The 24,930-nt window shown below is 41.7% G+C and overlaps 1 protein-coding gene across 2 annotated transcripts in view; it reads right to left on the bottom strand.

Moving 5' to 3' along the window:
* Positions 1-24,930, bottom strand: part of CNKSR3 (CNKSR family member 3) — a 96,929-nt gene that overhangs the window by 15,180 nt on the left and 56,819 nt on the right. Inside the window, exons 3-9 of one of the 2 annotated variants that reach the window (XM_019644165.1) lie at positions 19,478-19,680; positions 18,871-18,958; positions 13,129-13,170; positions 10,455-10,574; positions 8,022-8,081; positions 3,513-3,581; positions 3,103-3,249 (exon numbers count right to left, since the gene is read on the bottom strand). In XM_019644165.1, coding sequence (XP_019499710.1) covers positions 3,103-3,249; positions 3,513-3,581; positions 8,022-8,081; positions 10,455-10,574; positions 13,129-13,170; positions 18,871-18,958; positions 19,478-19,680 — 729 coding nt within the window. The remainder of the gene's footprint in view (positions 1-3,102; positions 3,250-3,512; positions 3,582-8,021; positions 8,082-10,454; positions 10,575-13,128; positions 13,171-18,870; positions 18,959-19,477; positions 19,681-24,930) is intronic. The other variant, XM_019644166.1, reaches the window with a different exon arrangement.

Genomic DNA, 24,930 nt, shown 5'->3' with positions numbered 1-24,930 from the left:
TCTGTGGTTTATATTCTGAAATATCCTGGACATGTTGTGAGAATATGTGGTAGCTCAGCTGTAAAACGGCCTCTGCATTTTGATGGCAGTTCTCTCCCTTGGTCAAAAGCAAAACCTGATTCCTCACCATCACCTCTTCCCCTAACTGCACAGTTAGTGGGACTTGGCAGGGAGGTAGATAAAACCCAAGAAAAACCTGTTCCCTTCTTATGTGAGTTTCCAGAGGTCAGAGACTAACTTAGCCTATACTTAAAAATAATTTTTGGGGTGGCTGGTTAGCTCAGGTGGTTAGAATGCAGGCTCATAACACCAAGGTTGCCGGTTCGATTCCCGCATGGGCCAGTGAGCTGTGCCCTCCACAACTACTGGGTTGTCAGAAAAGTCATGACGTATTTTTTTCTGTGTTTTTCATTGCAAAAATGCATCATGACTTTTCTGACAACCCAACAGATTGAAGACAACTGCTTAACTTGGAGCTGATGGGTCCTGGAAAAGCACGCTGTTCTCCAATGAAAATTTCTTTAAAAAAAAATAATAATTTTCACCTAGCTTCTGAACACATTTACTTGAATTTTCCTCTATCACTTCAAAGTCAGTGATGCTCGAAAGACCTATCATCTCTGCCTTCCAAATGGCTCTTTCTTGAAGTTCTGATTTCTGTCAGGGATATCACCACCCGGCTTCACTGTGACATTTCACACCTGCTTGCTTTCCTCATCCCTTACCCCAAAGCCTTTTCTCTTAAGTCAACACTAATTAGGAGTGAGGCTTAGGAAGATTAAACCCCTTGTCTAAGGTCCCACAGTTAATAAGTGGCAGAGCTGGGACTTGAACCAGAGGGGTTTAGCTCTGAGCTCCCCCCCTAACCACTATACTGTGCTGCTTTGTAAGTCTTGATGCTTCTTCTAAATAGCCTCTTACATTAAAGCCTCTTATATTAAGTGTCACCAGCTGAACTCTGACCTGCCCCCCTCAAAATTCTTATGTTGAAGCCCTAACCCCCAGTATCACAGAATGTAACTGTATTTGGAAATAGGGTCTTTAAGACATAAGAAGCTTAAAATGACGTCATTAGATTGGGCCCTAATCCAATATGACTGATGTCCATATAAGAAGACGAGATTAGGACACAGACACACAGAGAAAAGACCATGTAAAGACATGGGGAGAAGGCAGCCATCTGCAAGCCAAGGAGAGAGGCCTCAGAGGAAGCCAGCACTGTCAACACCTTGATCTCAGACTTCTAACCCCCCAAAATTGTGAGAGAATAAATTTTGTTTTAGCCCCTCAGTCTGTGGTTCTTTATTACAGCAGCTCTAGCCAATTAGTGCAGGTATTACTGTTAAAAAACAACTGTCGACCTATTAGCTGTGGGATGAATTCCATGCTCCTTAGCCTGGCACTCTGTATGGTCTCAGCCCCCCAGCCTTCTCTCCTGCCCTCCGCCTTGGGAGGGTCTCATCTACATATACCTGCAGGACTGTGGTGCCCAAATACTCACAGCCCCTCTGTCAGCCGGCGAACCCAGCTGCCATGAGTGTCAGTTGCTGAAAGCTCATAGCTGTCCCCTTCTCTGGGGAATAACCCTCAGCTGACACCTGCCCCCCTAAATACAGCTACCGGAGCCTGTCGCTCTCTGATTAGCACCTGTACAACAAGCCAAGGCTAGACTTTACCTGAGACACCACCTCACTGGCTTCCTCCTGCTTATTCTGCCTCCCTCCCTCCCTCACAAGTCTTACCTGAAGCATACACACTCTCAAAAATCACTCTCACAAGAATCTGCCACCGGTGCTGCCTCTAGGAAACCTTGCCCAAGACACCACCTTTCCCTGATGGCAGCACATACACGGTTTGAGGGCATGTGTCTAAAGAACTGCGTCCATCTCCTCTGTGCTGTCTGTCAAATCCCACCTTGCCTTCTAGGCTCTAAAGTGGGGATGAGAGCAGAACACCTTTGGGGGTCACCTCCACGGGAAGAGGCGCCTTCACCTTCCCAGCCCACCCTCACCACCCTTCTTCAGAGCCCAACACTTACACCGGGCAGCAGGCAGAGCGAGCGTGCAGCAACTACTGAATTAAGTATTTATGAAGATGAATTAAGATGTCTATGATGCAAAGTAACACCTTCAGAGAATTCCCCCCAATTTTAAAGATGTCACACCTGCACCGAGCAATGCAAACAGAAGCAGCTGGGGTTTGATCGATACACTCAGTTATTATTTAAAAAGCGATTTTAACTCCGTGCTCCTCCTTGCTGCACCCTCCACCAAGGTACACAGGTAGGCGTATTTCCAGTGCTCTGTGCATCAGGAAGTGTCCAAATCGATGGCCTGAGGTTCCTGCCATTTGAAGATGGCCAGTAAAATCACAGACCGTTACATATAAATTGCAATCTCAATCTTACAAAAGAGCATTAAAATGTCACTGCTTTTCATCCATGGTTTAGAAAATAAGCACTAAGGGCCGATGGCATCACAGAGCATTGGTCAGGGAGCACGGACTACCCAGGTGCAGGCAGTAAAGGAGCAGACTGTTTGTAGAGAATTTAAATAATAAACTCAGTATCACCCAAGGCTGGCAATTCTAAACAATGCCCGAACAATAGTGATAACAAAGAACCACCTGCTCACCACCAGATGGATTATTCCCACTGTCCTGAGCCCACCTTGGTAAACCAGGGCCAAGGACTCAACCCCACGTGGTCTCTCTAAGGTTAGTGTGCAAAGTGGATACATTTATATGAGTGGGCATTTAAAATGAAGAAAGGAGGACTAGAATGAACTTTCTGAAGTGATGGCAGCCACTAGCCCTATGTGGCTGCCAAGCTGAAATGTGGCTAGTGAGACTGAGGAACGGAACCTTTCATTTCATTTAAATAGCCACGTGTGGCGAGTGGCTGCCATACTGTTCAATGCAAATCTAGAATGTATATTTTCATATCAGTAGGATAATAGGAAAATTATGCGTACACAAACCCCTGAAACCAATCTCCTTCCTATTTTTTCATCTTTCTTTTTGGAGCTCACGCAGACTTTTGACATTGTTCATGCACGGATACCAAAAGAATGCTTACGGAGAGAGTGGAAATAGACCAGATACCTGCACAAGAGGCGGCTTCCACCGTAGGTTTTTCAGGGGAGCAGGAGTTAAGTGGAAAGAACCTGTGGGGCGCTTCTTAAGCAGCAATACAACTTCAGTGGGATTCTCTCTCAATTTTATCACCAGGTTTTTTAGCTGCCAGCCCACCTTCAAAGAAAGAAAATGAGGAGAGGGGGCTCACTCATGAATAAGGAAAAATCAAACCGATGAATATATCTCAGGGAAACCAGTTGTGAGCAAACAGGTGGACACAAACAGACAAATCCAAGTATGTTCACAGTAGTACTGCTTAAACTTATGGAAAATTAGATATACACAGCAAATTTTAAAAATTCAAGCAAAATGGTGTTGGGTTTAGTCAAAAGTTCTAGAGGGTAATATTGGGTCTTAAGTCTCAAGGAGAAACTCACCACCGTTTGCCGATTAACCTGAATGACTTCATCACCAGCGTGAATCTTCTGAGATTTGTCCGCAGGAGACTATTAGAAACAAACAGAGATCTGTCTTAGGTTTCGACCTTCTATTTCTTTCTGCTTCCATTTCTTCTTCCTTCTATCTTCCGTAGACAATGAGCAATGGAAATATAATTTTCTCAAGAAATATTACAAAGTGTATGTGAGTTTGCTGAGTCTACGTAGTGTGCAGAACTTGACATACGGATACCTGTGCTAGCTAGCTCAGGGGTCGGCAAACTGCGGCTCACAAGCCACATGAGGCTCTTTGGGTACATTCCGTCTCAAAAGTTTGCCGACCCCTGGAAGATCCACTCCTGTCCCTCACAACAATTTAAAAATTATTCAAGAGCCATAAATATATTTTTACATAATCACCACTATGTGAACAATATCCTTTAAAAATTTTATACCTGAAACTATGACAGTTTTATTTTCATTTTCAATTTGACTTCAGAGCCACAGCTTGCGAGCTGCAGTTTGCTGACCCCTGGCGGCTCTCCCGTCTCAAAAGTTTGCCGACCCCTGCTCGTTTATTAGTGGTCTGTTATAACAGATAATCTGTCAGTTAGAACAGCCGAGCTCATCTCCCCTATCAGAAAGAGTGGGACACACTGTCAACAGTGATGAGCTGATAAAAGCCACTGGTTCATCTAAAAAATATATATAAACCCTTAACAAAATTAATCTCGTAGAAGCTTACCAACTGTTTAACATGTAAAGGCCATCATTGTAACTGTCATCCCGTTTCCTTCTAAGCAATTATTAAAACTAAATCTTCTTTTTACTCAACCTTGCTTTTCATTTATCACATGCTATTAAAATAGACAGATGGTGAAAATTGAAATTGTATTTCTTTAGAGAAAATGAATTTAAAATTTTTCCATTTCAGGTTGAATTAAAAAACAAATGTATTTTTCAATAACAAAACAAACTTCCAGATGACTTTGTTATCCCAAATAATGCTTTGCTACAAATTTGCAAACAGATATAAATACAGGTATATTCACATGTGTGTATATATAGATATATTAATGTAATATATTTATCAAACATTTTGCCCATAGCATTCTTGTTCATCTAGTCACACTAGAAATCTTTATGACTAAGCTAGTTCATGAGCAAAAGACAAGGAAAGGATAAATCTTTGATTTCAAATTACAATCGAATGTTATCTAGGCCAGAATATTTTATGTGGTAACTTATATAACTGGCTGAATCTTCAATTTATAACTATCCTCAAAAAAAAAATAGCACCTTTGAACATGGTGACGGGGTAGCAATTAAAGTCAAGATACGCTTGCTGAATTTTTCTCACTCAACTGTTGTGACAGGCTCAACAAGAAGTGAGCAAGCGACATTAAACTGTAGAGACATTCCCACGGATTTATCTAGGTCCAACACAAAGCAGAGGTGTGACTGTTATTTTTTAACAACATTTAACCTGCCGCCATAACAACCAGCAGTGCCTCACCTGAGAGACTAGTATCAAGGGTGCCACAGGGAGATGACCTAACTCAAATCTCTCTCTTAGACACTTAAAAAGAAAAAAACAAAAAAACAACATATATATATATATATATATATATATATATATATATATATATATATATATATATATATATATATATGCTCCTTTTCGATTCTGTGTGTCAGATACTGAACTCCTAGTTTTCCAGTTAATCTTCCTGGGCTAAGGATATTTATGGTCGGCTTCACATTATAAAAGATGGCCCTGAGGCCAGGAAGCCCTATTTACAGATGTGCAGTCTTTAAAAAAAAAAAAAAATCCCCAGTGTCCTGAATTGACTTCCTTTCCTTAGGCTCCTCATGCATTCATTTCTCAAATGTCCTACCAAGTGATTAAGAGTTGTGCTTGGCAGAACACTGGTAAAGGGAGACCTTGATACCAAAATTCTCCCTAGGACACTGCCTCTTGCCTGTCTTCACCATGAGCCAGGCTACTGAAAAATGACGCTGGTTTTGGTTTGGGGTAGAAGGGTGATGACCTGGAGAAGAATGGATCCATTCTTCCAAGGCTAATCTAATTCCCACCTCATCCCCTCAACGGATGGGATCTTGTCGAGGCTCCTGTCAAGGTCTTGAGCATCACCAAAAAAAGAAGCCAGATAGAGAAGGATCTCTAGATATTGTTTAATCTGACCTTGGAATGATCTTGGCTTCTCAGATAACCTCAAAAAAAAAAAAAAGGGACCAGAGGACTGAGATGGCCTCTGGCATTGCTTCAGCCTAGAATCCAAGACAGAGGACTATGGAGACAACTGGCTTGGCAATGCAATGTGTGATTTCCATCCACTACCACCCACCACACTGGGCTTCCATGAAGACATTATGACTCTGAAGTCTTAGCAACCTTCAGTGATAGCTGCAAAGCTTTCCTGGGGATGGCATTTTCTTCTGCCATTTAAGTGTAAAATATCCAGAATGAAACATAAAACAACCAGGTTAATCCCATGAGAAATGAGCTCTTACCTAACTTCCCACCCTGATCTATGAGACTTAGCAAGTGTTCAGCACGTTTCGCGCGTACTGACAGGATGAGTGACATTTTCAAATGGATGACCAGAGGCAATACGACAAGTTTTCCTTTTGTTGGTCTCTAACTGGATGGAAACCATCTTCCTCTGGGATGACTTATGCACAGTCCTTTCTGGGACCTCCAGGGTCAACTACATTCGGGTCAACCCTGAATCTCTCACCAAAGTCTTTTTCAGTCTGGTAGGAATTCTAGGAAATGTATCATTACATTTGACAGTCATTTCACTTGATTCAAAGCAGCTTGTTTAGTCTCTCATTCAACTCTCATCTTTAAAATAAAACTGGGGGGGGGGGAGGGTGTGTTTTGAAAAGGAGAAATCTGTGTGCCTTCTGATAGCTCTATTAGTGTTCACATTTTCCCAGGACTGCAATTGCTTCAAGAAGACCAGCGAGAGTCTAGAACCACACAGGTCTGGTTGTTCAGGCAATCACCAAATTGCCAGATGCAAAATTTCTACTCTAAAAATTGAAATAAGGCCTTTTGAGCTGTTTTTTCTCAGCCTGCTACAAACTCTTTGGAGTGTAATTTCTCTTCTAATAAACTGCTCTTTTACTACTTTAGAAAAATAATAATAATAAATAAACAAAAAAGATAAATGACATTCACCATCCTTCCAACTCCAAAATAATACACTGGGTGGCTACTACGTGTGTATGTTCGTTCTTGTCATGGTCCAGCTTAAATAGAATATGTCTATGACAAGAATAAAGGGTGAACTGTGTAATGCATTATGCATTTTTTCTTTTACACCATCCCCGGCCTAAAAGCAGAGCTTCCTGTGCTGCTATTGCCTCTCAGGTGAGGTGATATAAAAATTCCAGGCAGAGCTGAGTGTATTCTCATTGCTGATCAACAACGAATGCTGAAAGACACTACCATCTTCTACTCATTCATCTGTCAGGACCACACAACTTCTTTATAATTCATTGATTGCCTTAAGCAATGTCATTTTTGTCTTACTACAAAAATCAAGTGTGTATAGCAAACCCTCATCAAAGATCATGTCATTTTATTTTATTAAAAGACCTAGCAGCTGAAGCTCAAAATTCAACACAAATTTTCACCAAACAGGTTAGAAAAGTAGGTACCAAATTTCTTCTATTTTAAGGAATTATTTCCTCTTGTCTTAGTTGATCAAACAGTAGATTAATTCCACAGACACATGTTTCCTTTACATAGATCCTGGAAGTTATTCAAACATTTTAAGCTTCCTATCAATGTCATTTAAAAGCTGCCATATTGTAGGTTGCTTGCAAAAAGAAAGCACTCAATTAGCTCTACTTTTCAGAAATTCAAAACGTTTGAAGGGCTATAGACACACCTTTCATGTAGCAGAATTTCCAAAAGAAAGAGAACAGTGTACAAAGTGTCTCACAGTAGAAACAGCCCTGCTTTTTGTATTCAAAGAATTAGAGGGGAAGGGGACCTAAATTTCAATATCATGCCAAATATTATGAACTACAACTCTATAAAAAGAATCTATGTCATGCAAAAATCCCAAAATAGTTGCTCCAGTGACATACATAAATTCCATTAGACAAACAAAAATGATATTTTACACATTTGGCTAACAGTTTCAGTTCTTATAAGAGTGATTCTCAACAGCAAAGGGATCATTGTTTTTGTTTTTATGGATTAACACTTCTGGGGCGCCAAAGGAATAATTAACACAAGGGTGGGGGTGAAAAACTGGGCAAGGTAGCGCAATAAAGGACAATTTAAATAATAAATTGAGAACAGCTGGTGATAAGCAGTGTGCTAGCAACAGACATAAACAAAACAGGCACCCACGCTCTCAATCAGGGTAATAAAACAGCATGCATACATTTAAATGAAAAGTATGGGGACTCTGTGCCAAATTTGTTTAAACACCCAATACCTTTTACATTTAACGAACAGGCACTTACGTTCTCGGTGGTTCCAGTAATCACGTGCAAGCCATCATAGGTTGATTTGATGTACATGCCCTAGAGTGAGTCACAAATATGTTACCTCTACGCCAACATGTAGACATACAGCCACCAAGTGCGACTTGAACTTATAAAACATTAAAGGCAGCCCCTGCAGAACGCTACTCATTTTTAAGCCTCCTGAAACACTGAAACAAGATCCAAGGACAGGTGAAGGGGAACGAAACAAACCGAAATACTAGTGAAAGAAATCAGAAGCGAGATCTCTTTGCTATTGTCATTTGTGTGCCAGGCACACCGAATTTTGCCATAACTCTGGGGACTCGGGAGGGATCTTCTCAGCCCTGCAGAATGAATGAGGCCTTTCAGACAAGGGCTGCTCTCTTCTGGCCATCTCTTTATCTAGTGACACAATACATTCAGTTAAATTTGGTATCAGTAGTCATGGCAGGATGACTTATTCAAGCCACTCACAATCCAGACCAGGATGTATGAACGAAGGTGGTTAAACAGCACAACACAGGAAATAAATTAGAAACAGGCACCCTTCCCTTTTAAGGGAAGCATAAGATAAATGTGCTCCTTCCTAAAAGGCCTGATTAAGCAAGCTCAGAGGCGAGGGCCCTATCATCAAAAAGACATTTCTGTACTCTGGCACATCATGTATAAAAAGTGCTTATTAAACTTGTATAAGATGAGGAAAGACACGGGGCCAGCCAAGTGGCTCAGCTGGTTAAGAGCATGAGCTCCGAGCAACAGGGTTGCCGGTTTGATTCCCACATGGGCCAGTGAGCTGCGCCTGAGCTGAGCTGCCGCTGAGCTGCCAACAGGTGGCAGAATGGCTCAGCTGGTGAGAGCACGTGCTCCTAACAACAAGGTTGCCAGTTCGACTCCTGCATGGGATGGTGGGCTGCGCCCACCGACAACTAAGATTGAACATGGCACCTTGAGCTGAGCGGCTGTGAGCTGCCAAAAGGTGGCCGAATGGAGACTGGACTTGGTGCTGAGCTAGCTGTGCCCTCCGCAACTAAGATTGAAGGACAACAACTTGGCTATTCCCCTCCCCCAATTTCCCAATAAAATCTTTAAAAAAAAGATGAGGAAAGACAGCAAAAGTAGATCGTGCAAAGAGTAGCTGCTCGCCCTGGTATCCATATCACAATAACGCATTCTCCTGAAAAATCACGTTGACGCTGAACTTGGCCCTACACTACCCTGTGCTGAGAGTCTCCTCACATATGACACCTTCAGCGTTCTCCCTCCTCCTCTCCCTTCCAGCTCCCTTCCCTGCCAGAGCAACCAGCTTCTCCCTCCAGGCGGCACTCCTCTTCCCTGGCCACTTGCCTGTACAACGTTACCACCCGAAATGGCAACGCCGTTCCTGCCCACGCAGGCCATTTCTCTGCTCCCACATGACTATAGGCTCAGCTCCCAGAAGCCTTCTCCATCGAATCTATTACAATCCATCGTTTACTTTGAAGCTGAGCAGCCTCTGTGTGCACACTTCTGCTGACAACGAATGCAGGCTCGTCAACATTTGGCTGCTTTTGTTTTCCTGTCTGAGAGCAGAGGCCGTCTTGATGTCTCCCCACAGCGACCTACATGGTGGGCGCGCCCCTCCTCAATAGTAGCTACAGCAGCTGCGGCCACCAGTCGCCACACATGTCCTGTGCAGTCCAGCATCTGGCGCTCAGCATCCATCATCTAAATTCACACTTTCAGCAACCCTGGGAGGCCATTATTATTATTCAGTTTTGACGGATGAGGAAATTGACACATCAAGCGGTTAAGTCACTGGAGAGCTGAGATGTCAACCTTGACTCAAAGCCTCTGAGTTTATCAGTGGGCCTCACAGCTTCTTCACTTACATTGCAGCAAATTAATCTCATTGGCTGCGTGCTAAGGACTGGGGGAGCTAGGTATCTGGGCACTGACCTCGGTAGCTAGGTAACTACCTGTAGGTGCTCTCAGGGTTTCTCATCCTTGAGTTCATTCCTTACTAATGAAACATTTCTGACCCTTTTTCAGAATAATTTCTTCCAAGGAGCCTCTCCTCATCTTCTCCCTAAGAGCTAACAGAGATTTATTCAGAGCAGATGTTGTTATGTACCCAGAGACCATCTTTCCTTTGTATAAATGTTTTATAGTTCCTTCCATTGCGAAGTCCTAAAAATAAAACTGTTACGATAATTCCTTCAAGATATGAATGTACAGTTTTAAAATTGTGCTTATTTTTATACTTTGAAGACATAAAGTATGTCAACAGCTCAAGACAGTAAATTTCTAACTACGTGGTGGAAGACAGCCTAATTTAATGCTATTCAGAATTACAGTGAGAGCAACAAGGAATTATGGGAGGGGCTGGAGAAACTTGAATAAATGACGATGTGCTATTATTTAAAAACAAATACGTGCTGTTAGAATTCTTACCAGGCCTTCCCCGGGCTTAATGTTTGATAACTTTACTTCCTCCAGGCAGGCACACTGGCTCATAACATGGTCCGTGGTGGAGCGGATTGTTTTGTCACAAATGCCATTTAAAACCTTGACCTAGAGTTGGAGAGGTGAAACATCAGGAGAGGTTCAATCATTAACGAAGTTTATCTCGAGCTGACTTTTAAAGAAATGCACTTCACCTATAAACTTTAGCTCTGGCCGGCAATCATTTTGATAATGCTGCTCAATGAGCGCATGGCACTTGGACTCTGTATTTGCAACCTGTACAAAGGGTGCCACATATTTCAACTTTGTTTAAAACATGCAACATTTATTATATATTATCCCATTTACAACCACTGAAGAGCACAGGCCAGGCAGAAACAGAAGCCTCCTTTTTGACAGTTAAAGAGAATCATCGATTCCTAGCCATCTGTATTTTTTGTAGTGATCACTGATATTCTCTGCATACCAAATATCGATAAGGTTATTTTGTCCGGCACCTGATTGTTTTTTTAATAGAGTTTATTTTTAAAAAGCAGTTGCAGGTTACAGAAAAGTTGAGCAGAAAGCGCAGAGTTCCTATCCCACCCAAACACAGTTATAGTTATAGTATTATAATAGAGTTCATAATGACAAGATATTATCAACATCTTGCGTTAGTGGTGGTATATTTGTTAAAGTTGAAAAACCAATATTGAGAGATTATATTAATAAGAGACCATAGTTTATATTAGGGTTCTCTTTGATGGTATGCAGTTCTATGGATTCTGACAAATGCCTCATGTCATGTATCCACCATACAATATCATACAGAATAACGCCACTACCTAAAAATCCCATGCTCCACCTGTTCCTCCCTCTCTTCCTGCCCCACTGAGAATCCCTGATTTTTTTTTTTTTGGTCTCTATTATTTTGCCTTTGCCAGAAGGTCAAATAGTTAGAATCATACAGTATGTTGCCTTTTCAGATTGGCTTTTTTCACTTAGTAATACACATTTTTAAGTTTCTTCCATACCTTTTCATGGCTTGAGAGCACATTTCTTTTTATTGGTGAATAATATTCCATTGTCTGGATGGACCACAGTTTATTGACCCATTCACCTGCTGAAGGACATCTTGGTTGCTTCCAAGTTTTGGCAATTATGAATAATGGTGCTATAACATTCTGTGGCTATAACATTTTGTGGCTATAAGCTTTCAATTCATTTGGATAAATACCTAGGATTGCAATTGCTGAAATGTACGGTTAAGAGTATTTTTAGTTTGTAAGAAACTGCCACGCTGTCTTCCAAAGTGTCTTTACCACTTTGCCTTCCCACCTACAATGAATGAGAGTTCCTGCTGCTCCACATCCTTGCCAGCATCTGGTGTTGTCATGTTTTAAATTTTAGTTATTCTAATAGGCGTATAGTGGTATATTATTGTTTTAATTTATAGTTCCCTAATGAAACATGATGTTGAACATCTTTTCATATACTTACTTACCAGTTGTACATCTTTTTTTGGTAAAGTGTCTGTTCAGATATTTTGCCCACTTTTTAATTAGATTGTTTGTTTTCTTATTATTGAGTTTTGTATATTTTGGAAACAAGTCCCTTATCTGATATGTGTTTTGAAAATATTTTCTCCCGGTCTGAGGCTTATCTTTTCCTTCTCTTAACAGTATGCTGCATGGAGCAGAGTTTTTCATTTTAATGAAGTCTACCTTATCGATTTTTTTTTACTTGATCAAGCTTTTAATATCATATCCAAAAACTCATCACCAAACCCAAGGTCACCTAGAATTTCTCCAGTTTTCTTCTAGGAGCTTTATAGTTTTGTATTTTAAATGTAGGTCTACCATCTTTTTCATGATGGTGATGTTCACATTCTCTGAATGCAAACACTGACAAAGCAAACCTTTAGAAACAATGTGAAGACCCCTATTAAGTAATCGCTGTGTAGAAGTCACAGTGGTTACATGTGGTTATCTCCCCCAATCAGATTCATCTAACCTTTCAAAATTAAACAACCAAAGAAATCAGGAAATTCCAAAGAGTGGCTTTTTTTTTCCAAGGGGGAGAATCCAAGAAGTGACACTTTTCACATTCCTCCAATTTGTTTAGCCTCCCTATTTATGGAAAATATATTTATAGCAGTTTCATTGCCAAATTCCTCAACATCAGTAGGAGGAAGGCCTTATCAAAAGAGCACAGGCTGGCTTATGTCAAAAGGAGGAAGTGATGATGAATAGTTACAAAATGCCTTTAAACAGCCACAGTACATCCCCCCTCCATCATAAGGGTTTTGCCAAGAATTTTTTTTTAATCAAAATGGTCCTAAAGTGAAATTTGAAGATCAGTGCATCCCTGATTAACAGGCTAGCTATCAATTTAAGTATAACAGCACCCTGATGAAATGTTCAGAGGATAAAAAAACAAAGCACATGAGAGACCCCAATACATCCAATTTCAGCACAGGAATGTTCACAGTAGTTGGTCTTGTTGTTAAACAACTTTTATTCTTCCTTTTTTGTCTAAATTAATAGGCCCGTATCCCAAAAGCCAATATTTCAAAATCTATCCTACAGTAACTAACCACAGTGCATTTATTTACTTTAAGTAATGTGATTCCCATAGGTTTGGGGAAAGGAATTTTGCGATAACTTTCAGAATGTATACTTACTATGGTTAGAACTTTATCTTCCATTTCTGCTACAAGACAATTCTAAAGAAGGGAAGAAAAAAAAAAGAAAACTAAATTTAAGAGTGAAAAACTTTTAAAACCTGTTGGCTTGTCTGTCTGGATATTTCCTGGAGCCCAAGACGGTCTCTGCCATGCCCCCCGGCCCCCACCCTGCAGCCTGAGCAGTCCTGGGTAGAAGGAGAACTAGATGGAAAGGGCAGAGTACAAATGGAGCTGCCATTTAACTCTTCCTGAGGCTCTGCTCAATTCTGACCCAAGATGTTTATCATCCCAGGAACCCATCTGACCAATTATTTAACCTGAAAACCTACAAAAATCATTGAGCTGAAATCCACCTGCTGTCCAGGCTGTGCAGAAAGTGATAAGCCAGAAGTCAAAGTCCAAGAAACCTGACAATGGCTCCCAAATGGGACCCCAGGCTCAGTGAGGACTGGGCCAACAAGCCAAGCGTCCTTAGCTCTAGACCTGCCTGTAAGAACAGCTTTCAAATAAGGGCTTAAATAAGCTCAGCCACAAAAGTTTATTTTAAGCACCACTGCGATTAAATCAGATATTTCAGTCCTTAATAGATGAAAAGGGTTCAACAAAACATTCATTTAACACACTGCCAAAAAAGCGGTCTTGAGGTATGCTATTGATGACAGTAAATAAAGGCCTGGAACGCACAGCATTCTTTACTCAGTTTAAGAACAAAAGACTGGGAACTGTTAGCTGATTATAGGAATCACCATTGTCCTGTCTAGCAGCAGCCAAAGCAAAACTGCCCATGTGAAATTCTCAGTTAACCTAGAGCTTGCCTGCAGCAGAAGGAAAGGGAGACCAACTACATTCTTCAAAGTCTTTTCAGCACCGTTAAGTATAATCCCAAACTGGGGCATTCTAGAAAAAAATGCTGATTATTTTATGTACATGAAGGGTATTAATGAATTCTGTTGAAACTGTCAGAGTTTCACTTCAACCAAAAAGTCATTTTAAGGGGAGGCCGGTTGGCTCAGGTGGTTAGAGCGCAGCCTCATAACACCAAGGTTGCCGGTTCGATTCCCACATGGGCCACGGAGCTGCGCCCTCCACAACTAGACTGAAATAACTACTTGACTTGGAGCTGATGGGTCCTGGAAAAACACACTGGAAAATAAATTTTTAAGTCATTTTATGTCATGGGGGGCGGGGAACAGGGGTGGAAATAGCTAACAATTTCTACCCTATGTGATTTATATAATCAGATTTTCAGTGTCTTCTTAAAATTTTTAAAAAATTTTCTCTACTAGGTAAAAATGTGAGAAACAATTGCAGTTTCTCACTGCTCCTAAAATGTACACTGACTCTCAGGGGGAAAAGCAGCCAACTAAGAAAACGCTTTAAAAAAAAAAAAGTTATAAATTTAAACTACGGGGAAAACTTCTGCAAAATATGAGTAATTACAGCTCAAAAATGTGCTTTTCTTCCTCCAACTTGTGGATGGCACTAAATCATCCATTACTGTAATGGCTGATTCGCCTATTAACACCATCTGAAGAACAGATTTATTAAACGAATGGCAGCTTTAGAAAAACAGAATACTTAGGTGGTCCTGTGCTAAAAATAAAACTAATAATTTGTATTTGTGATCGTTCACTACAAATCCCCAAGGGACAGGAGCACCGTCATCACTGTGAGGTCATCGCCCACAGGCGGAGCGCTCCAGGGCCCAAGATTCAAGGCGGGTGGAACCTCACAGTTCCCGAAACCTGATTCTGTGACAGATCCTAGAAGCCACCTAGAAAACGGGTTCCTCCTTGTGGCGATGGGGCCCCTGGGTGAGGGGGACTCTCCTGCCTCCCCGGGCGGTTCGAGTCAGCCTGTGAAAGGGCTCGCATTTTATTTTACCTTCCACCACCATGAATACGTAGGTTCCCACACCCATTCCTACGGGCAGGAAGCAGCTGCAGGCGTGACTTAATGTTGTTTGGCATGAAGGCCATGGAATGGAAAAAAGGAGTCCTGGAAACAAGTCACCCCCCTCATGAGCCAGACGGTAGGAGCTTTGTCACCTTCCTTGGTCACCTGGATCAGCAGACTCAGGCCAGCCTACCTGCCTGGCACAGACCTAGTCTGGGCAGCTATCAGGTGTCCCTTCCCCCTGCTGCCCCTCTTTCTTATTCTACCTTCTTACTACCTCAGTGGCCCTGGACAATCAGTTTAACCTCTCCGTGCCTCTGTTTCCTTCTCCATAAATCAGGGATGATCAAATCGACATCAGAGAGCTGTTCAGAATTAAATGTGGTAACGTGCCGGCGTGCAGCACACAACTGATTCACAGCCCAGCACTCAATGAACCGCCTCACGGCTCTTTCCTCATCTGCTTTCGTGGCTATCCTTCTTTCCGTTAGGTTTTCGCGGGCTTGACGTTGCGCATTTCCCTCATTTCTCGCCACTCTGGAATTCAGCACCTGCCACTGTCATTTTGTCTCTTGCCGTTGCAATTCCTGTTTTCCTGTCATCGCCACTTTAGGAGGAGAGATTGAAGATAGAGACCGCGGCCCCGTCCCACCTTGGTTTCCTTCATCTGAAATTATAGCCTGAAATCTGGACAGAATATCTGCGTGGACGGGGTGTGAGGCTGTGGGTGACGCATGGTTAAAAGCAGTGTGCACTTTCCTCACCGGGGAGAAAAGCAGCAACTATCTCCCCTTCCAATGGGGAGACTTGCACACTGTCAGCAGAGGGAAGGACAGAGAAAGTGACAAGAAAAGAAGGGGACAGCACCTATGTTCTCCAATTACTACAGAAAACACACAGTCACCAAGAGCTAAACATGTTTTTTTTTTTATCTAAGTTCATAAAATGATATTCCCACATATATTTATATATTGCCAGTCTTAATCCTTTAAAAATGTTCAAATTTAAATAAATCAAAAGGAAAAAAACCCCAGAATGTAACAGTAATAATGTATTTGTTAACTTCTCCTTAAACCATCAAGTCTCATTCCAGAAAACCAGTGCAAGGCAAGATTTTTTTTATAGTTCCGACTATCGGCTACTATTTCTTAAGGGGCATCATGCTTTTACATATGTTATATCTCATTTAATCTTCCTAAGGATCTTTTGAGGTAGATAATACTTTTTTAACTTTATATTATTTCTCTATTTTTAATTTTACATGAATGCATAAATGTGATGATACACACACTTTTTGTAAACAAGAAAACGTTTTCCTTACTTTTTGGCTCGGTGCCCATGTGCCGTCCCCACTTCTCTCCCTGCCAAGATAAACTCAATTTCTCTTCCAAATTGTCCACTGTACTTAAGTATTCCTTTGTGTATAGTTTTTTTTTGGATGTATGTGTATATTACAAATACTTATATACATACATTTAAAATATTTGTGATCACCATTTGTCTTCATGTTATACTTTTTCCCCCTTTTTCTATCTCAACAATAACTTGTAGAAATCCCACCAAATCATCTGGTAAGGTACATATTAGTATTTCCATTTTACAGAGGAGAAGAATTGAGGCTCATAAGTTTTCAGTGACTTGTCCAAGGTCCCGGGCTAATTAATGGTAGAGGTAGGATTTGAACCTGTGTCTGTCTCTGAAGCACATGCTCAATGAACACCAAATGGGAAAACAAAAACAAAAAAATAAGCCACAAACAAACAAAAACAGTACCTCTTATACCCCTTAAATGAGGGTTAAATTTCTCTTACGGGAGAAATTCTCACCAGCGAATTTGTGAAAGCATTATCTCATTCATTTAAATGCATGTTTAAAAATCACCATTAATCACATGCCAGGCGATGTGAAGACCCAAAAAGCAGGGGCCAGTGTGATGAGACCGCACAGTGGGCGCCCTTCTCCTGACGTGACTGAATCCAGATTTCAGCCTCCCGGGAATAGATATTTTTTATCATTATTCCAAACAATCAACACCTCTATGACTACAAGGCAAACACCATCTGACAATACAGTAAGCCCATTCTGTCGGGACAAGCACTGAGTCACACTGGTCAGATCACTCAGCTGTCACCTTCTCAATGAGGGTTACTCTAGCCACATACCTAAAACTGGTTTCCACTCTCAGTACTTTCTGTACCGTCCCTCTTCAGCGCTTCTCTAACTTGATACGTAGTTTGCTTATTTACCTTTAAATTTTCTCTTTCCCCCAAAGACCGTACATTCCATTAGGTCAGAGACTATTTTTTTTTATCTAGTTTACTCACTCTAGAATCCCTTCTGCCTAGAAGAGCGGCAGACACGTAGCAAGTGCTAAATAAATATTTATGGAAAGAACAGGCCAAATACCTACACAGCCAACATCAACCTGCTTAGGCAAAGCAGGCTGATCTTGTGAAAACAAACACTACCACCTCCGCCTTGGACTTCATCACTTTCGCCTCCTCTCCCTACACTACAGCAGGGGCAGCCTGACTCAGTCACGCATCTAAAGACCCTTTAAATAAAACCCAGAGGCACCTATGAGCAAAACTTGCCCGTTTGCTAATTAAAATGTTTAACTCTTACACTGTTATTTTAATTGATCACAAGCAAATTCTTTTAAAAATCAAAACAGGAGGCAGAACTTAGTGGGGGAGAAGGAAGCGGAGAAGAAAAGGAAAGCTCGAGGTATCAGAGAAATAAACGCCTTCCACCACCAATGCCAGGACTTGGTGGCTGTATGACTAATATGTCACAATTGGTTTCAGACACTCTTGGTCAAAATTACTTTACACATCATAAAAAAGAGCAGAAACACAGTGCCACTTCAGTTGCTCTGAGGTCCTTTCTAAGAACATGGCCTCAAAAGTAGGTGATGAAGTCACATGTGCCTTAAGTTCGATGGCTGCTCAGGACTGGACCTTAAACAGCTGCCACATGCAAAGCCAAACGTCACTCTTCATGTTCCAGAAACAGAAGGAAAGTACATGGCTTCTCAGAGCTGCATCTATTACAATATGTAACACGGTCAGGACTGAGGAAAGGACATCTTTACTTTTCGCCAAATCAGCAGTGGAAACAAATGTGGGATCACAGAATTTTGGAAGCAAGCGGGATGTGAAAAAAGAACAAGCTCTTCTTTACATTTTATAGCCTCAATTCAATTCAAAAATATTTTACAGGTGTCTGCTAGGTGCCAGGTAATATGACAAGAAGTGATCTTAACAGCTGATGGCCTAACAAGAAATTTTTTTTTAAGTTGAGGTCACAGAACCTAGCTAAGTTGCAGGTTGACTAATATGAATCTTCCTGGCCCTTACTAATATACTTGGGTCTGGCCAATGAGCTGTGAGGGAAATTTCCAAACTGGAACATTTGTCAATGTGAGAACCTCCAAGTTTCTTTGTCCTTCTGACATGGGGTCAGGGAATGAGATACTGGTTGGTCTGTCAGCCTACATCCTGAACAAAGATTATAGTGAAATTTAGTTACTCCAGAATTTCTGTTTTTAAAAAATTAGGTGCCCTTTATATTTTAGAGACCATACAGGACCGATTAGCTCAACTATTTTAAAACCAAAGAAAGTCATCTTTCAGGTAAAGGCCACTGGCCATTTTTCAGAAACCATCTATACAATGCATCTAATTTAAAGCCTTTCATCTCTCCACAGTTCTGCTGGGGGGGGGTGGAGGAGGGGTGGAGAGAAAGAATGGCACTGCATACCTGCACGTAAACCCTTTGACAAAGAGGAAAAAGGGTAAAGGGAGAGAACAAAAGTTTAGTAAGCGACAATAATGCACTAACCTTCTGGACTGTAGTGGTCAGGTCCAAGCAAAGCTGAATGATTTTGTTCTTTGTTACTGAGAAATCGGTGATCCCTGTGAACGGAGCCCTAGAAAGCAACAAAATTCTCTTTAGAAATAAGTGTGAGGGGGTGGAGGAGGAGAACCCATGGGATCCCACACTGTATGCTGACAAGCACAGCTCCACAACCCACTCATTGAAATAAGTTGTTATGTAACCGTGTCCTCGCCAGTAACACACAAACGAGGAATCTGAGTGAGACAGAGAAGTGCTTGATTTTAAAAAAAAGCACGCATTAAATAAAGAAGCCAAGAGAATGATCGTCCCTTCAGAAGCCAACTAACCATCATACAACCAAAGAATCGTTCATGTTCAGCCTCCGTAAAACATCTTTGGCAGTCTCGCTCTTCTCTAAGCTGAGGTTAATTTGTTCCTGCTAGTCACTTTTCAGTCACTTCCAAAGAGAGCCTAATGCCTACCACTGATGCAGAACTGCTGGAACAGCCCAGTGGGGGGACAAGGATAGGACAGCAGCCAGTTTCCTAAGAGAAAGCACAGGGCTCTGCGCGTCTCAGGCCCTCGTTTCAGAGGACAGTCGAACACTCACCGGTCCAGCCAAGACAGCAAGGCCTTGGCAGCGCCTATGAGCTCCACTACCGAAGTAAGGAACTCATTGGGGGGCTTGTGCGACGTGTTCCCATCATAAGCCGGACTCTTTCGCCGACTACATACGTAATTCTGTAAGTTGTGGGAAGACGCTCGCAGTTTCAGAACCAAATTTTTCATATTATCAGTTTCAAGGCCATAATTCTGCAGAGGGGAAAAAAGAAAATCAAACGGAAAAATTCAAAACAATGTCCAAACTCTCATAATACCTCAAAATCCCACTGAGTAACTTGAATAACTCCTACAATTGCCACAAAACCCTACATGATTTACCCACGGTACTGATCTCACCCACTATGGCCATACTGGCCTTAGCACTGTTCCTCCCAGAGCTTCCTCTTGCCTCAGGGACCTTGCTCTTCTTAGTTCCTCTTCCCAAAATGCTCCTCCCACAAATTTTGGTGTGAAATACTCCTCCTCATCACTTATATCCTCATTGGCCCAAACGTCACCCCTCGTCCTTGAGGCTTCCAAGGCGACCTAGAGCAGAGTTTCTCAACCTGGGCCCTCCTGACATTGAAAGCCCAATAATTCTTGGTTTGGGTTGTGGGCAGAGGATTCCCGTACGTTGCAGGATGTTGAGCTGGCCTCTGCTCAGTAGGTGTTAGTCGCATTCCCTTCCCAGCGTGATAACCAAAAATGTCTCCAGACATTGCCAAATGCCTCCTCAGGTCACTCTCTAGCACCGCACCTATCTGTCACCTCCCTGAACCATCTCTCTTGCAGCTGTCTTCCTCCCTGGAATGCGAGGTCTGTGAGGGCGGGGCACTGTGCACACTGCTCGCTGCTGTATCTCCAGCACAGCAGACAATAAAACAGCGATTGAATAGATGGGTTTCCACTGGGTGAGACTCTCACACAGAAACAGAGCAGAACTGACTAAACATCAATTCACCTGAAATGTAATTTCCGTCTTGGGAGCTCCTAACCTGTGCTCTTTCTGAATAATTTTCAGCTTAACTTGGTGCTTCCAAAAAACCAATTCCGTGTGACAATATTGCCGAGACTCCCTTTCAGATAAAGAACAAATCCCAGGAAACGACACATAGATCCAAGATGACTTTGGCAGGAGGTCGGAGGTGAATTTCTGTATTATCATCTGTTTGATCATTTTAACAAAATGTGAAGATATTTCTGGGGTATATTATACTGTGTCAGTAGCATCCCAAGAAAAGAATGTGGGACCATTTTAAAATTGGGACTAATAGAGTGGCCCATGTGGCTGAACACGTCCTCTATGCTGGGAACTGGGTTAAGTGCCGGACAAGAATTATCTCAGGTAAACAGCCTGTGAAGCTCGAAATGATATTATCTCATTTTACAGGTGAAAAATCTGAGGCATAGAGACAGTAAATAAACTCGCCAGAGTTACACAGCTCATCAGCGATAGGGGTGGGGTTCTAATCGAAGCAACCTGCACCAAGGGCGCGAGCTTTAGATCCCAAGGTGGTATGTCCCCACTTCCACACCCCCTGCCCAAGGAAGGGCAACGTGACAAGACAGAAATCACAGTGGGCAGTGGACAAGAAAGAAGGAAAGTGGCCAGTGAGCCTGGATCTAGCTCAAACCAACAAGCTGGTTACCTTGCACAAATTCCACGCTGACGCTCCGCGCCCTCTGAAGCGTTGGAAGCTTCTTTCAGCTGGTTTTCGCCACCCAGACCTCACTTCTGAAAGGCCAGTAGGCCATGTTTAGCTCTAGGCACTGCTTTGTCCCCTGCATCTAACCTGTCCCTCAACCCCTCCTTTCTTACAGCCCCTCCTATCACTCCCCAGGGAGGGTGAGCAATGTCCCAAAATCAAGATCTATAAAGCATATTAACCTGAAAGGTAAATATGAATATCCCGGGGATATACCAGGGAGTTCCTGAGAACTTTTCTGGGTGGGCGGGGCAAGATGAACAACGTTAGGTAAGTAATAACAATAACAAGACTTGAACCTTCATAAAAACAAATCTAACTTTAACTAGATCTTATTGGAAGTTTACACTGATGTTGCTTCCTAGCATACTAAAAAAGTTTTTCTAAAAAATTTTAGATAGACATTTCTTCAAGAGTTAAGTAAATATAAACATTAAAAAAAAGAAAAACGCTTCCCAGATCCATTAACTGAAAAATGTCTTCTGCAAGCTTTAAAAAAACCTGTGAATTTCATAATAAAAAGAAGTGATCTGTATGTGCATGTTCCATCTAAACCTCATATTCATTCATTTTTCTCCCTGTCATTTTTTCAAGATTAAAATATGATATTGTCCTTCAATAGAGAAGACAAAAATACAAAATGGATTTTCATCGTGGCTTTTTCAGTGCAGAGAATCAAAGACTCATGAGTGAATGGATAATGGGTCACATGACACGGCTCGCTCTCAAGGACTGGTGCTATGATTAAAGGGAATTGTCCCTCTTTCAGTATCACTCAGCCTGCTGACTTATATCAAGAGTTCTGAGCTCAAAGCAGGAAAGTCAGCTTTCTAGCTAGTCAACATCACCATAAATTACTCAGAACTTCCACTGCTATACACATTTACTTCTTGAACTCAAATAGGATTACCTGCATGTCAGTGTGGCAAGAACTTTTAAACCTCAATCTCCTACAAAGCTACCACTTTTAATTTTAAAATAAAGGGGAGTGTAGTTTCTTATTAACTAGTTCTTTCCATTTCCACTCAATTTGCTCTGATTCTTTTTATTTTTTCCCCCAAAACAAATCATGGGACTAGAAGGATGGATCGATATAACTCGAGTAAAGAATGATTTTTAACAGGAGGAAGGAAGGAACAAAGTAAGGAAGGATAATTCCTTCCCCTTCCACCCCATTCCACAACAACAAGGGAATAAGAAACTGATTATATTAGCTCAAATAAACCTCTACTCAGCAACATAATCAGGAAAGGATTAGTGACTTAAGTGCCCCACAATGAAAGACAGAAAACAAATAATTTCTCAGACCACATTTGATTATTTTCACTAATCTTTTCCCTAAAACTTGTCTCCTTCAGAAATGGCTTTAGGATAAGGTATCAAGGAAATACAAGCTAGGTAAGAAATGAAGGTGAGTCTCCAAAAATCTACATACATCCGAAAAATTTTCCACCGCACCGCGCTCTCACTTCATGAGAAGTCAGCCATCAGGGGTCATTTCCTGGTCTGGTAGAGAAACAACACACGAGACAGGAAAAGAGGAAACACAGATTCGCACTGTTCTGGTGCCTAAAATTACACACATTTTAGCCAGGGACCAATCTTTCACAGCTTCTACCTTCTCTTCCCATTCCTCCTAACTCTGGTCATGATCTAATACATGCAATTAAGGAATATCAGAGACACACAATCAAAACCATCTTATGGACTTGGGCCAATTAAGTTGCAACCTAAGAAATACATTTCAGTTTTCCTAAAGGCATTTAATAAGCTCAGAAGCAAGATCAAGTTAAACACAAATTGCAAGCAAAGATTACTCCCCCTGCATGATTTCTCCCCCTGCATGATTTCTCCCCATAAAAAAAGGATAACCAGTTTTAATGACTTGCCAAGTGGGTAATGATGAACAGTGAATACTCTTAGGGTTACAGAGTGTGCAGAAGTACCCTGGGCAGGTAGATACACTACAGGTATTTCATTTAATCACACACTGAGGTAGCATCACTTAACACGTATCCTGGTTCAACCTTGTTCACTTTCTGAGCCTACTTCAACCTGAAAAAACACATCTCTCCCTGCCTTGGTCTTCAGGTAACTAGGGTCTGGTTCAGTTGGCAAAGAAAATGGGTTACAATTATACTTCCTCACTCTCAGTCACAGCCCCTAGACCAGGGGTCGGCACACTGCGGCTGGCGAGCCACATGTGGCTCTTTGGGTACGTATATGTGGCTCCGAAGTAAAATTGAAAATGAAAATAAAACTATCATAGTTTCATTTATAAAATTTTTATAGGGCATTATTCACATAATGGTGATTTCATTTGTTTTATGGCTCTCGAATAACTTTTAAATTGTTGTGAGGGACAGGGTTGGCTCTTCCGTCTCAAAAGTGTGCCGACCCCTGGTCTAGACCGATGCTATTCCACAGAACTTTCTGCCCTGATGAACACATTCTCTATCTGCACTGTCCTAATATGGAAGTCAGCAGCCACAGTAGCTACTGGACACTTGAAATGTAGCTACTGGACACTTGAAATGTAGCTACGGTGACTGAGGAACTAAATTGTGTTTCATTTTAATTCCAATAGTCCCATGTGGCTGATAGCTTTCCTCCTAGAAAGAACAACCCTCGAGTCTGTCCCAGCTGGCCTCTGCCCGAGAGATAGAAGGAGAAAAACTGGGCTCAGACTCTGAATCCTGTCCTGGGAAGCGGTCTTCATTCTGCTTCATCATACAAGTCACTGTCCTAAGCCACTCCAGCCATCCAAAGTCAACATTCACAAAAGGAAGTTTCTCTCCTTGCTCTCTACCCAGGTACAACCAGCTATCTGTGGCCCATTGCTCAGTGGTTTTGGAATCTTAACCAAAAGCCAGCGCCGCTTACAGGCTCCTATCCATCTATCTGCCCTTTTCTTTCCAAAACTTTCCAATAGTTTTGTTTTTTCCTCCCCCTTCCTGACTTCTAACACTATTCATTTCCTGTCCATCATAAAATCAACATCCGCTAAACTCAGTTTACATAAAAACCCCTTTTATGACACCAGGGCCAACTGCAATACACATTTACTACCCAGGGGATGGTTCAATGCAAAAAAATTATCCCCCAAAAAACGAAAAACCACCAATTTATATATACAAAGATTTATATGATCTAAGTTGATCAAAGAGAGAGTGTCATTAATATATGCGTTATAATAAGAATATTTGAAAAGGAAATGATATCAAGACTAAGAGAGATTTTAGTAAAACTCTCCAAAGTCCTCCCCAGCCCAGAAAAGGCGCATTTGTTTGCAAACCCTCCCCAGACCCTCCTGTCAGATGCATTCACTGGCACTCGGCTGCACAAAGCATGTCCAGAATGAGCCTGAGGTCAAAACTTTGTCTACAAAGGAAATGAGAAGGAAATTGTAGGAGATAAAACACAGCTTTAGGCTTTGGCGTTTGTCCAGCTTTGTTCATTTTAGTCTAATATTTTAAGAGGTAGGGAAGGGGAAAGCAAAGAGAGGCAGCTGTTACGTGTATTACCCCACTAGCTGTGCACAGCGTGCCTCTAGGCCATCCTTCCTCCTCACCTATTGTGAATTTCAAAGTGATTTACCTGTCCTCAGAGTCCTACCACCAAGTTGAAAGAGACGATTCAAATTAGCAGAAAAGACTGAAAGGCATTTTTCCCAGAGAGCATGATAAAAGTACACTCAAATGCGTTCCACTGTACAAAAAAGCATACAGTTTTAAGTATGCACAGGACTCTTAGA

The sequence above is a fragment of the Hipposideros armiger genome, unplaced genomic scaffold, assembly GCF_001890085.2.
Source record: "Hipposideros armiger isolate ML-2016 unplaced genomic scaffold, ASM189008v1 scaffold_86, whole genome shotgun sequence".
NCBI lineage: Eukaryota > Metazoa > Chordata > Mammalia > Chiroptera > Hipposideridae > Hipposideros > Hipposideros armiger.
This window is presented reverse-complemented; position numbering and strand designations above follow the sequence as displayed.